The 14411-nt window shown below is 37.1% G+C and overlaps 2 protein-coding genes across 2 annotated transcripts in view; both read left to right on the forward strand.

The window, feature by feature from the left end:
- The first annotated feature begins 2315 nt into the window (after positions 1 to 2315).
- Positions 2316 to 14411, forward strand: part of LOC129218040 (syntaxin-binding protein 5-like) — a 215511-nt gene continuing 203415 nt past the window's right edge. Inside the window, exon 1 of the mRNA XM_054852219.1 lies at positions 2316 to 2582. Within this exon, the coding sequence (XP_054708194.1) occupies positions 2448 to 2582 (135 nt within the window). The 5' untranslated portion in view covers positions 2316 to 2447. The remainder of the gene's footprint in view (positions 2583 to 14411) is intronic.
- On the forward strand, positions 8407 to 9175 carry LOC129218041 (uncharacterized). The gene is given in 3 exon segments (XM_054852220.1): positions 8407 to 8556; positions 8559 to 8628; positions 8631 to 9175. Coding segments are annotated over 3 exon segments (765 nt in total).

Consider the following 14411-nt stretch of genomic DNA (forward strand, 5'->3'; position numbering starts at 1 on the left):
ACGAACTTAGAACATCTCAGTTTTCTGTTTATGATGGAACACACAGAGAGTGACATGCTTGTTGAATAAAAAAGAGTAAATTACCAAAATAACCAAAACTGCCTACAATTCATTAAATTTTTAATAAAATAGTACATTTTAAATTGGCTTGCTCAACCTAAAAAATCGATAAAAACTGCTGTGTGTCAAGCAAGTGTTCTACTTCATATCCACCTCAAACGCTTTTGCAAATTCATGTGGTGACATTAATTTCATAATTGAATTGACATTTTTTTAAACAATTTTTAACTAATAAATATTTGGCAGAAAATGATAACAAATCGTTTTTCCTTAAATCTAAATGTTTTTACAAGATACTGCCAGCAAGCATTGAAAGTTCTATAATTTATAAGCATTTTATTTCCTCTGCATCTCCTTTCAAAAAACAAAAATTTGACACTGTAAATACTTAAGTTGCATAAAGAGAAGATTTAACTTGGAGTTTTATAGCTTGAAGGAATATTAAAAACGATACATTAATCAATTTTTGTAAATGATCGGCAAAAATAAAAGCCCTAACATTAAAACATAAGTTAAAATGGGTTTTAATATCAAGTCACATTTATTTAAAAAAAAAAATTCTGCAACATACAGCATTTATAATACAAATCACATGTTAAGACATCCTCACGTACATCACAAGTGTGTGTTTTGTTTACTTCCACTCGTCGCCAAGCACGAAATTGATCGCGCCAAACCGAATACAGAGATCTATCGTTAAAAAAATTTAATTTACACAATTTAAACTTTTGTCTTGTCTTAAAGTGTTGTTTTTCAATAACGTTGTGATTGGAATAATCGATTTAACAGGAAAACTAATTATAAAAGACCCAAATAAAGTGTCAGAAGGGAATTTTAGCACACCGGAACACATGGGGTGCATTCGGAAACGCAGATCGGTCGCCTCGGTGCAACCGCAAGCGTTCGGAAACGCTTGCGGTGGAACCGCTGACGTCACTTAACCGCGTTCGGAAACACTGCGGTTGTTTTCTGGCGGTCGACTTGGTAGCAACCTGTGGCACCGCTGTCGGGAAGCGGTTAGCGAGATCACAAACGTCACAAAGTCTGTGTTGGCCAATCCGGTCGTGTTTCATGTTTTGATCGTAACACACGTGACTTGCCTATTATGAAAGTTACGCGTTGATTGGAGTGTCGTTTGCTGTTGAACTAGAACTACCGCGGTTTAACCACGAGCGTTCGGAAACACAGCTGTTCTACCGGAATTCCTAGAGAAATTCCAAATACGTCATAACCACATCGGACTAACCACGCGGTGTAACCGGTGGATCGTTTCCGAACGCAGCCATGTTCTTGATGGCTGCGTTCGGAAATGATCCACCGGTTACACCGCGTGGTTAGTCCGGTGTGGTTATGACGTGTTTGGAATTTCTCTAGGAATTCCGGTAGAACAGCTGTGTTTCCGAACGCTCGTGGTTAAATCGCGGTAGTTCTAGTTCAGCAGCAAACGACACTCCAATCAACGCGTACCTTTCATAGTAGGCAAGTCACGTGCGTTACGATCAAAACATGAAACACGACCGGATTGGCCAACACAGACTTTGTGACGTTTGTGATCTCGCTAACCGCTTCCAGACAGCGGTGCCACAGGTTGCTACCAAGTCGACCGCCAGAAAACAACCGCAGTGTTTCCGAACGCGGTTAAGTGACGTCACCGGTTCTACCGCAAGCGTTTCCGAACGCTTGCGGTTGCACCGAGGCGACCGATCCGCGTTTCCGAATGCACCCGATATAATTACGCATTAGGTAAAGAAATAGGAATGGACTCACTCAAGTAAAGCTACATACGTATAATTTGAACATTATAGAACAGTAATATGAGCATTAAAATCTTGGACTCACCTTTAATTTTCCAGATTCTGGGTTTTTCCACAGCACTGTCATACGCTCCATGTTAATCCTACGGGAGAAGAAGAAACACTGCCTCAGGCGGTCTTCGACCAATAGGAAAATGATACCGCGTTGTCGCAACTCTGAAAACTACGTTTTCATATAGGGACTCTAGTAGCTCCTACCCCGACTTCTCACTTGCGATTGCCCGAATTGTTTCACTTGAATTCGATATTCAACAGCGATTGCAAATCTGGCGTTTGCGACTGTCTTTTTTGCGATTGGGTAGTGTTTCACTTGAATCCGGCCGTAGGATGTGGATTATGCTTGGGAAATCTGGATTTGACCATCTGGCAACACTGAACAGCAGATCTTAAAGTTATGGATGATATCATACTCTTCAGAATGGCAACAGAACTCGATAGTGTTTCGTTTTTCGTTTCGGCATATGACAGGGACAGATTGTAAATAGATGGCTGTCGTGTACTAAATCCGAGGGAACTATTTTTAACAAAAGCAATAATGTATACGATTTAATTTGAAGCAACCGTAATATCACTATGCCTCGAACGGAAATTAAGAGATCGAGCGGATTTTTTAAAGGTGTTCTAGATGGTCTCCGGTCATCTGTCAGTCAACGTTCCGAATGCATAGCAGATGAAAATTTACAATCAGAATTATTTCATATTCTTAAGGTAAGTATAGGTAATAAATTAAAAACCGAACAGAGCAAATTTTACTTTATGAGTGCAAATGTGAACTATCCTTTCAGTTTAAAACTTCATGTACGTTACTTAGTTTCTTTTGCAAGTGTTGAATTTTTAACTTTGTGAAACGGTGAAAAATGTTTGTTGGTAATCAAAGCCTTTCCGTGTTTGGAAATATAGTAAATATACAGGGAAGTAAAATAATTCTCTCGTTGTTTGTGAACTGTTTGGCTGCTTTTCTGTAGCATGATTGCTGGTTTGTAGCTCAAAGAATAGTGACTTATCTTCTTTAGTTTGTGACTTTCATTTTGCTTTGTTTAAGAATGTAACTTTCATTATCTGTGACTTAAGGAATCAATAATTATTGTGTATGCATAATATTATATTGCTTATTTATGCATGGGCGGATCTAGAATCTGAGGCATAAGAAGAGCGCCAGTTCCTCCAGGGATGACAAACCTACTCTAAAGACGCACAATTGCTCCCGTTTAGAAATCCGGCTACAATCTGCTCCAAAAATGGTGAAATTTGCTGGTTTTTTTGCCAGCTTGCACCGAAAATCAAAAATCAAAAGTTTTGTTTCAAAATCTCTCAGAGATTGTGCATAGGTGCCACACATTTCTACATTCTGCTCCTGCTGCTTTATCGATTTTGCCCTGGCCCCTGATCAGAAATAAAAATTAAAGGTCTCATTTTTACAAGCCGGCTAAAAGGGTTTTCAAATTGGGAAAATAATTTCTTTAGATTTTTAGTAGAGATGTCAAAAATTCAAACAGTTCCCTTCTTTTTCATTACAGTTCAAAGTTGCCACCTCACCTGATTTTTGTGAATGACTGCCGTTCAACAATTTTTTCTCCCAATTTTTTTTTGCTACTCTCAATAATTTTCCCATTTTTGAAAATTGAACTTTAATGCTGATAGTAACATTTTAGGTGACCAGTCATATTGCTTTACCATCCTTCATTATGATATTTTCTACGTGAGCTGATAAAATTACAGGGTGACAAGACATAACTTAAACATACATAATACACCATAACTTTATGCTAATGCTAATGAAAATGGAACTGATGTGATATACCCCACCCTTGGCGACTTTTTCCTGTTGGCGCCAAGAAAGCGTCGCCAAGAAAACGATGTATGACGACATATGTCATACATCGTTCTTAGCGATGCTTTTTTAGCGCCAACAGGAAAAAATCAGATAAAAAAACATGATCAAAGCACTTCAGAACACAATATATATAAAAACAACATAAAAGCACAACAAAAAACATCACGAATATATGCTTCAAAAATGTACAGGGCCGGGGTTTTTTGTAAACATATTAAAATACAATGAAATAAATTATTGTATTAATTACAAGTCGAAATTAATGCATTAATTGTTTTTTCATCATTTCTCCGGGATACGAGCCCTCGGTCTCATAGTACTTTCGTAATGAGACCTCGGCTCGCCGGCCCTGCCTCGGTCTCATTACGAAAGTACTATGAGACCTCTGGCTCGCCAGGACCTCGCTCCGCTCGGTCCGTTATCCCTCCGACTGTTAATATACATTACAGTCGGAGTATGGTCACAATTATGTATATTTATGTATATTATGCATATTCATGTGTATGTACACCCAAGGGTGGCTCCTTCCGTTCAGTGTACAATAATGACACAGTTTTAAGTGTGAAATATGCACCATTATTGTGCAGATTTATTAATAAAATTCAGCATTTTTAAGAGTACAACCGAAAGAACTTTCAATTGTTAACATAAAATTCAGTACCTAAAGGAGGCATGTTAATGTCTAAATAATTCGTGGCATCGATAAGAATTAACTTTTAGAACAAAATAACCGAACTATTTTTGTAAAATTAATTAACATACAGTAAAAATAAAGTTAAAAGCTACAAGAACCCCTCAAGGATTTGTAAAAAACAAAGAATTTCCGAAGTGAGAATTTTTATGTTAATTCTAAAATAAAGAACTTACCTTTTTATGGTATAAATCCTCACACTCAGTCCAAAACAAAACATCATCTGACAATGGCGCGTTACAGATACACACCACGTTGGAGTTAACTTTTAATTAACCTTCAAGTTTGAAGAAACTGGCATTTTCTAATGTTTTTACTTCAAAACACAACTACTGAATCTAAACTAACACAAAATAAGCATTCCTGTAAGGTATATTGCACAAAACAACACGTATCTCTCCTGCGTAAAACCAAGAACCCAAGTAAACAAGTTCGAACAAGTTTGCCTTCGCGTTGCCAACCGCAGGTTAGTTTCACCAGGGATGCCATGCTTAAAAATTTATCGCCTCATTGGCGAGAAAAATATTTCAATTTTGTGCAAAAAATCGGATGTCGCCAAATGGGGGGGGGGGGGGGGGGGGGGGGGGGGGGGGGGTATCACATCTGTACCATGAAAATATTACTACCAAACTTCAAAATAAATATGAATATATTATTTTGTCTAATTTACAGTGAAGCACCATTTATACGTTTTTGAAGGGACTGTATGAAAAAAGCATACAAACAAAAAAACGTATAATAGGTATAGGTTAATGTGTATTAGACTTTACAGGGACCAATTTTAAAAACGTATAATTGATAAAAATGCATAAAAAAGAAACGTATAAATGGTGCTTCACTGTATTTACAAATTTTCAAAGTGGCTACCTTTAGGATTAATGCAGAGCTTCAAACGTGTCACAAAATTTTCCGCTCTTGGCCGCAACTCACTTATTGATATTTTATCCCATTCCTTGCATAAGAATTTCTTTAGGGTGCCAAAGTTTTAGGAACTTTAGTGCACAACCTGGTCTCCAGGAACTTCTTGCACTGTTGAACTGTGTCAACAACCCAAATACAAATACAAATAAATACAAATGTGACGACCAGCAACAGGCTCTGGGCCCAGCTAGGCTGGTCCTAGTCAATTAATTAGTCCCCAATGAAGATCAATGGCCCTCTTAAAGCTATCCACTCCCTTGCTCATTACCGCCTCGTCCGGTAAGCTATTCCAAGTGCCCAGGACCCGGCTAAAGTAATAGTTTTTCCTGATTTCCAAGTTAGCCTGAGATTTAAATAGCTTAAAACAATGACCCCTTGTCCTGCTTTCCCTGCAAAAATTTAATCCATTTACATCTTTCATTTTGATAAATTTAAATAACTGAATCATGTCCCCTCTGACTCTCCTTTGCTCCAGGCTGTACATGTTAAGCCTATTAAGTCTGGTATCATAATCTAAATCTGAGAGTCCCTTTACTAATTTAGTTACCCTTCTTTGAACCCTTTCCAATACAAAAATATCTTTCTTCAGATAAGGCGACCAAAACTGAACAGCATACTCCAAATGAGGTCTTACTAAACTCCTATATAAAGGCAGAAGAACTTTCTTAGATTTGTTTGAAATAGATCTATTGATGAACGCAAGCATTTTGTTGGCTTTGTTACTAGCAATACTGCACTGTTGACTAAACTTGAAGTCCTGATTTATAAAGACACCCAGATCCATAACATTTTCTGCCTGATTTATGACTGAACCCTGTAAACGATATCTCATACGCTTATTTCCATGACCTAAGTGTAGCACTTGACATTTCCCTACATTAACTGCCATACCCCATTTATCTGCCCACTTAGTAATGTGATCTAAATCCTCTTGCAGCTGTTTTACTTGTTCTTCATTTTCGACAATCCCCATAACTTTTACATCGTCAGCAAAACAATTCATGCTTCCAGAAATATTTTCATCAAATCTAATGGTTCGTGGTGCAATATTTGCTAGTGGGAAAATATCACTTATTTTTGCTGATCAGGGGATAAAATTAGTCAAGAAACATATTGCAAACACATTTTGGAAGAGGTTGTCTTATCTTGATCGCAAAATTTCTTTGGAAACAGAGGATGGACTTTCCAACAGGATTCCACACCTGCACACAAAGCCAAAGGCACTCAAGACTGGTGCAAGACATATTTTCTGGACTTCATTGGAGCTCAAGAATGGCTACTCTTGGGCTACTGTTCCCCAGATTTAAACCCAATGATATTCTGTTATTCTGTTTGATCCATCGTGGAGACAAGGGTGTGTGTGTGTGTGTGCTAAACCTCATAAGACTTTGGCATCCCAAAAGAAATTCTTATGCAATACATAGGATAAAATATCAGTAAGTGAATTGCCGCCCAGAGCCGGAAGTTTTGTGACACGTTTGAAGCTCTGTATTAATCCTAAAGGTTGCCACTTTGAAAATTTGTAAATACAGCAATACACCATTGATACGTTTCGCTTTTATACGTTTTTATCAGTTATACGTTTTTCAAATTGGTCCTGCAGATTCTAATGCACATTAACGCATTCCAACTATACATTTTTTAAATTTATACACTCTTTTCATACAGTCCCTTCAAAAAATGCATAAACGGTGCTTCACTGTATATTAGACAAAATAATGTATTCATATTTATTTTGAAGTTTCATCATACTATTTTCATTAGCTTTAAAGTTATGGTGTATTATGTGTGCCTAAGTTATTTCTTGTCACCCTGTAATGCAGTGAGCACTACAAATCACTGTAAATTTCATGTCTCAAGATGTCCTCAATTTGCTCCATGAAGTCTTCATCAAATTAGGTCGATTGAAAAATTTAGTTATTCTTAAAACATCCACACTTCTTAATTTTCTATTCCCCCCATTGCATTTTAAATCTCCTTCCAGTGCTAGAATAAGTGCAGAAATGATCTACTAATGCATTGGAAAGCAATTTTTAATTGTTTATGATGAGAAATTAGTTCCCTTACTAAAATTTTTTTAAGCTAAAAAAAGATCTTTAGATTAAACATTACTGAGAGCTGGTTTTCTGTATCTGAACCACAACTTCCCAAGTTTATGTTTTTTCTAATACAGTCAAACCTTGTTAACACAAACTTGCTAAACGCGAAATGTTGCTTAGCGCGAAATAAACACTATTCCCCGTCAGATAAAGCTATAATAGTGTTAAATCAATCTCTTAATACTGTGGGAAACCCATAAATTCATCAGATCAGTTCACGCAAAAGGAGAAATCCTGATTGCGCAACTATGGAAACCCCAACTGCCCAACCACTTGAACTCCCACAATGCTAACTGAGAATCAGCACTGGCAGTCAGAGCAAGATTGTCACTGGAAGAGTGAACGTGTATTAAACAGCGACCAACTAAAACCAAGTTATGTAGTGAATATACCACCTCTGACATAACCACCACTACCATCACCACATAATGGTGACCTTTCAGACTAAACACCCAATTCAACAGAACTAAACTTGTGCTGCATTTTTACCCCAAAAACTCAAAAAAATGGATTAAATTGTGTGATGAAGCTGAGCACAGCATCTTCAAAGTGTTCTAGCCGAGGAGAAATGGCATAGCAACAGTGGGGAATTTTAGCTTTTAAGGTCGCAGATAAGTGCAATTTCTGTTAATCATTTCTCTGTGCTTTGCATTTGATTCACGTGGAAAAGTAGGTCACTTAGGTGCCCCTTTATTTCCCTCAACTTCTGTTTAAGCTCTCTCGGTGTTTTTCTTATGATAAAGTCGAAGAAAATGTTTCATATGCATGTAATTACTGTTCGTTTTCATGAAGTTTTATCTTTAAAAATATAGTAGGCTTGATAATTTTTAACATTGCATTTTTCAGTTGTGTGTATGTCGAGTTTGTGATTATAATGCCAAATTCCCATTAACAGTATAAATTACGCATTTATGTTATATTACTATATTTATCTGCATTAATATGATTCATTCAATGTCTGAACCTAAAGAATCTGAACCTTGCACCATGTCTGAAATAAGTGCAGTACAAATACCCCAGTACCATAGATCAGATCCTAGTTTATGGTTTGTAATGTGCAAAAGTACTTTTGAACTTGCTACTCCAAAGCCCATGACTGATTCGAAAACAAAATACAATTACGTAGTTGCACATATTTTCCTCCTGATACACCTTCTTTAATAAGAGATGTATTAATGAAACCAGATAAAACCAATCCTTATTCCCATATTAAGAACTTATAAATCGGTCTGGGGAATCATCCCCACAGGAAATTCGAAAGTTACTTTCAGGGGAAGAATTAGGCTCTCGCAAACCATCTGAATTGCTACAGAACGTAAAACGTCATGCCGAAACTTTAAATGTAGCTGAAAATTTGATGCTAGAGTTATTTTTGCAGCGTTTGCCATCTTCAGTCCAAACAATTTTAGCTGCAGTTTCCGAACTTACTTCTGACAAAGCTGCAGAAATTGCCGATAGGATCATAGAAGTTTCACCATCTCCCACGGAGACTTTTGCAGTGTCTAATAAAAGTAAACCAACACTTGAGACTAAATTTCTTCGCGAAATTGAAAAGTTAAGTAAAAGAATTGATCGTCTTACATATTCTCGCAGTCGTTCGCCCAATCGCAGAAACAATGGGTCTTGCGAAAGGAGTGTCTCTCGTAAGCGTGATTTTTCAATTTGTTGGTATCATAGACGCTTTGGAGAAAAATCTAGGGAAGAAAAATGCGTGAAACCTTGCAAGTGGCAGGGAAACGAAACGAGCAAGAAATAGCGGGGACTTATTCTTTGCCTAAGGAATCACGTCGCCTGTTCATTCGTGACCGGACAACAAATATATCTTTTCTGGTTGACATGGGTCGTGTTGGCATACTTAAAGTTAAGTTTAAAATCCAAAAGTTAAGATATTTAAACTAAGCCAACATTAACTGGCCGTGTAATGTCAAGTTGGAGACAAGCAAAAAACATGTTTCAGAAAAATACATTTATTAAATATGACTAGAATTTTTATAACATCCCCATAAAATACACCCCCAAAATATCATAACAAAAGTGGTTCCAGTAAATAAAAGAAAAATGTCACCAATATATCGATGTATTTGCTGGCAGTTCCGAAGGATCAACTTGAAGACTCACAAAAGGTCCGCCGGATCACACTTCAGGAATGTCCGTAATGGAAAGGCAACATTAGACAATTCGTAGATCGGTGAACATCTCAGGTAGACACGTAGGAACTCACTTCCCCGGCATTTTAATGGGCCGGACACAACACAAGTGTTTCTTCACCTGGACTCACTAATTCCAGGACTTGGAAGATTTAATTTCACATACCACAAAAAACCCTCGCAAGCATCGCGGGGAAAAAAGCCCCCACACGTGAGCCGGACTAGGCTTCACAATCAAAACAACAACTGGGGATCGTTGAGAGAAGAGAGACTGCAGCCCCGAGTGCTGCCACTCGCCACAATATATATGTTTTATCAGCCAATGAGATTCCATGCCTCGATGACGTCACCACACTAACTTCTACTTCGACCATCACTCATTTGCATATTCCACTGCCGCGAATATTCGTACTCCTCTCCATAGCACGTGCGGTCAACAAGTGGAATTAATTCGAATCAGGTGACAACTCAACTCTTCTGAATCGACACATCGAGACATGCAATCTTCGATGGTTTCAGTAAACAGTCGCCATTAATTATGGCGTGGGGGAATCGTCGATTGAAGTGTCAGCACCAACTAGTTGACAAGTTCTACTTTTACCAGACTGGGCTTAAAGTAGGTACACTTAACCTTAAATTATTTTCTTTAAATTATCGGCTGTGGACCGAGAATAAAAATAAAATAATATTTATGCCAACAAATTCCCCCCTTCTCGGTCACACAGCACGATACACTTCAAAACGACATGAAAACTGACATATTTCAAACAACAATTTAAAAAATTTTAAACACTTTTGAGAAACATTGAAAAATTTTACACATTTGAATATTAAACTTTTACATTTTCATAATTACCAAAAATGAGTTTGCACATTTTTTTCAATGTACCCCGAGTCAGAGGCTTGGTAAACGTATCCGCAGGATTTTCTGCGCTTTTCACATATTTTAATTCAAATGTATTCTCCTCTACTAAGTTTCTCAAAAAATGATATCTGACATCAATATGCTTTGTTCTGGAATTTTCTATAGGGGAATTTGAAAATTCAATTGCAGCTATATTGTCACAATTAATTACAGACGCGTTAAATTTATATCCAGCTATTTCAAAATGTGATGTTTCTTCTAAAATTCTTTTTAACCACACCACCTCTTTTGCTGCTTCTGTCAAAGAGATATACTCAGCTTCCATGGTGGACAATGAAACACACTTTTGTTTAAATGTTCGCCAGATAATAGGTACTTTGTCAATGTAAATAATAATTCCCCCCATCGAAATCCTATCGTCCCTATTAGCAGCATAGTCTGAGTCAGAAAAACCATTGATTTTAATTTAATTTATTGCAGATAGACTTAATTTATAATAATTTGTATATTTTAAATAACCTAAAAGTCTTAATAAACACTGCCAATGTTTTTTACCCGGATTTGCTTGAAATTGGGATAATAGATTAACTGTATAGGCAATATCCGGTCTAGTTTTCCCTGCTATATAGGACAAACATCCCAATAAATTGCGATAAGGTACTTTCTCCATTTCTTTTATTTCTTGGTCCGTTTTTGGACAATCACCTAAAGACAAAATTGTACCTTTCGCTATTGGGAGGGTCGAGTATGGGTATTGATACTTTTCAAAATTTTCACAAACTGTCTTAATGTAAGAATTTTGGTGTATAAAAATTCCCCCATTTATTTCTTCAAATTCTACCCCCAATAATTTTTTAGTTCTCCCTAATTCTTTAATATTGTAATGTTTTGATAAATCCTGAATTGTTTCCTGAATTATGATTTCATTTTTTCCAAAAATTATTATATCATCTACATACATCAATAAAATCACATTTCTGTTCCTTGTATAGACACAGTTACTACATTTAAATTTCAAAAAATTTAGACCTTGGAGAACCCTATCAATTTCCAGGTACCAATTTCTCCCCGATTGATGGAGACCATATAGCGATTTCTTTAGACGGCATACCCAGTCTTCTTTTCCCGGGATTACAAAACCCTGTGGTTGTCGCATATAGATTTCTTCATGCAAATCAGCATAAAGATATGCGTTTTTTACGTCTAATTGAAAATGGCTCCAACCCAGGAATATCACCAGAATTGAGAAAAACATTCTGATCAGGGAGAAATTGATAACTGGGGAGAAAACCTGAGAATACGATTCTCCTGCCACCTGCCTGTTTCCCATCGCAACCAATCTGCTTTTAAACCTGACAATTTCCTCTTTAGCATTCCTCTTCAAGTCATAGACCCACTTATTACCAAGTACTGGTTTACCAACTGGCTGGGGAACTAACTGCCACACCCCCCTTTCTTGAATCACTTTCATTTCTTCTGACATGGCTTCTTGCCAATGTTTTACTTCTGGGGTTTTCAAGCATTGATTATAGTTTTGGGGAATTAGCACTTCTGACAAATTTGCCTCTGGCTCGGGTTCCATTTGTTCCTTAGGGGAATTAAAAATATCAAACAAAGGATTATAAGGTACATTTTTACTTTTGAAATCAAATAGCTCAGGATTGTAAACAATGTTATTCTTCTTACAATATTTTTCTACATCATTGGGTGACCTCAACCTTGTTTTATTTCCCTTTTCATAGTAGTAGATATCAGTACGGTCCCCTGTCTTTCTTTTTACTGCATCCCTTACCCATTCAATTTCCTCACAAGGGGTGGGAGCCTTTCTTTCATCTATCTCTTTATCTAAGAGAACTTCACTAATAGGCTTAATAAAAGAATAATCGTCATCATTGTCTACATTCCCATTCAAGTTTGATTTCCCCCAAATTAAATTTTCCCTGAAGTCCACATTGATAGTTTCAAAAATTTTCTTTAGCTCTGGGTCCCAAATTCTGTACCCTTTTGCTTGGGTTGCGTAGCCCACCATTATGCCCTTCTTACTCCTTGAGTCAAATTTCTTTAGATTTTGTTTTGGCATGTCTCTGTAGGCAATACATCCAAACCTCCGGAAATGCCGTACTGAAGGCTTGTTTCCCCAGAACAGCTCAAATGGGGTTTTCCCCCTTTCTTTTAGAACTGTTCTATTCCTGACATAATTAAAGCATAAGGCGGCTTCCGCCCAAAATTCTTCCTTTAATCCAGAGTCTTTCAGCATCGCCCTAACCCCATTCATCAAGGTCAAATTGTATCTTTCTACTACTCCATTCTGTTCGGGAGTGTAAGGGTTGGTTCTCTCTATGCTGATGCCTTCTTTAATTAAGTGGGTCTCAAAATTAGAATTTGTAAATTCCCCCCCATTATCAGATCTTATGGCCAAAATTTTCTTGTTGAGGGCTCTCTCTACATGCCTCTGGTATCTAAGGAAATATCCAAAAGCTTCATCCTTTGACTTTAGAAAGTAAATAGTGGACTTCCTTGAGAAATCATCAATTATGGAAAAAATATATCTTTTCCCCCCTAGTGACTCCACCGGAAATGGCCCTGCTAGATCCATGAAAAGAAGCTCAAGTTGTCTTCTCGACCTTATCCCTGGAGTGGGCTTAAATGAACACCTTCTTTTCTTTGCAATAATACAAGGCTCACAATCTGGCCGGTTTCTACCTTTTATATTAAGTCCTTTGACACAGTTCTTCTTTTCAGTTTCCAAGATACTGTCATAATTAATATGGCAAAACCGTTCATGCCACAACTCCAGGTCTAATCCTTTGACCTCGGTTACATTTACATTTGGTGGTGAGTCACTACTTTGATTACTTAAAAATGAGGTGGGTTTTACAAAATACAATTTATCAATTAAAAATGCAGAAAAAAGTTTGATACCATCATTGTTAAAAATACATATTTTACCACGATACCACCTTAAAGAAAAACCAAGACTGTCTATCCTGGATCCGGAAAGCAAATTTCGTCTAAGTGTTGGAGCATAATAGACCTCATTCAATGTGATGGTTACTAGCTTACCATCTGTTTTAATTTCGAAAACAATTTTCCCTACCCCCTCGACTTGACTATTTACATTGCCCACAGCTACTTCCATTTTTGTATTTTTAACAGGCCTCAATTCACAAAATAGGTCCCTATCTTTACAGAAATGTGCCGTGGCACCCGTATCCAGTAAAAATACTGGTATTTCCTCCTTCAAATTTGTGTTGTTGGCCTGCACTTCTGATACTTTACTGATGGTGCAAAACATTCCAGCCTTAGGGGGATTACCTTGTTTGGAAAAATTATGATTACCTTTATTTTGATTATTTGGTTTTCTGCTCCAACACCGAGCCGAAATATGCCCCTTTTTGCCACATGTGAAGCAAACTCTCGTTTCAAACTTATTTACATTTTCAACTTTCCGCCCAGTCTGGTGTTTATTTTGAACAGAAAAAGCATTAACACCTGAACTACTATTTCCAAAATTTTCGTTTCCTAAAAATTTTAATCTCCCCTCTTCTGCCAAAAGTTCATTCAAAACATTTGAAAAGTTAAATTTACTTTCATCCCATCTATAAATATTTTGTACTATTCCCCTAAAATTTTGATCTAAACTACGTATTAGTTGAAATCCTTTTAATTTCTCATCCATTTTATAGCCGTTCTCCTCCAACTGTCGGAGCAAACACTTCAATCGAGCTGCGAACATTCCAATAGTTTCTTTTTCATTAATTCTACTAGAAAAAAACTCCTCCCACAATCCGGCAACACGGGCTAAAGACGGAGGTTCAAAATTCAATTTCAATGACGTCCATACAGCATATGGATCGTCTAAATCATCTATCAGTTGTTTTAACTCATCCTCTATGTTGAGGTAAATAATCGCCACTGCTTGGTCCCTCCGTTTCTTTATTTCTGCCGAAATACCTGCTTCTAATTTTGTTTGGGTTAAT

This window comes from Uloborus diversus, chromosome 3 (assembly GCF_026930045.1).
Source record: "Uloborus diversus isolate 005 chromosome 3, Udiv.v.3.1, whole genome shotgun sequence".
NCBI classification, from domain to species: Eukaryota; Metazoa; Arthropoda; class Arachnida; order Araneae; family Uloboridae; genus Uloborus; species Uloborus diversus.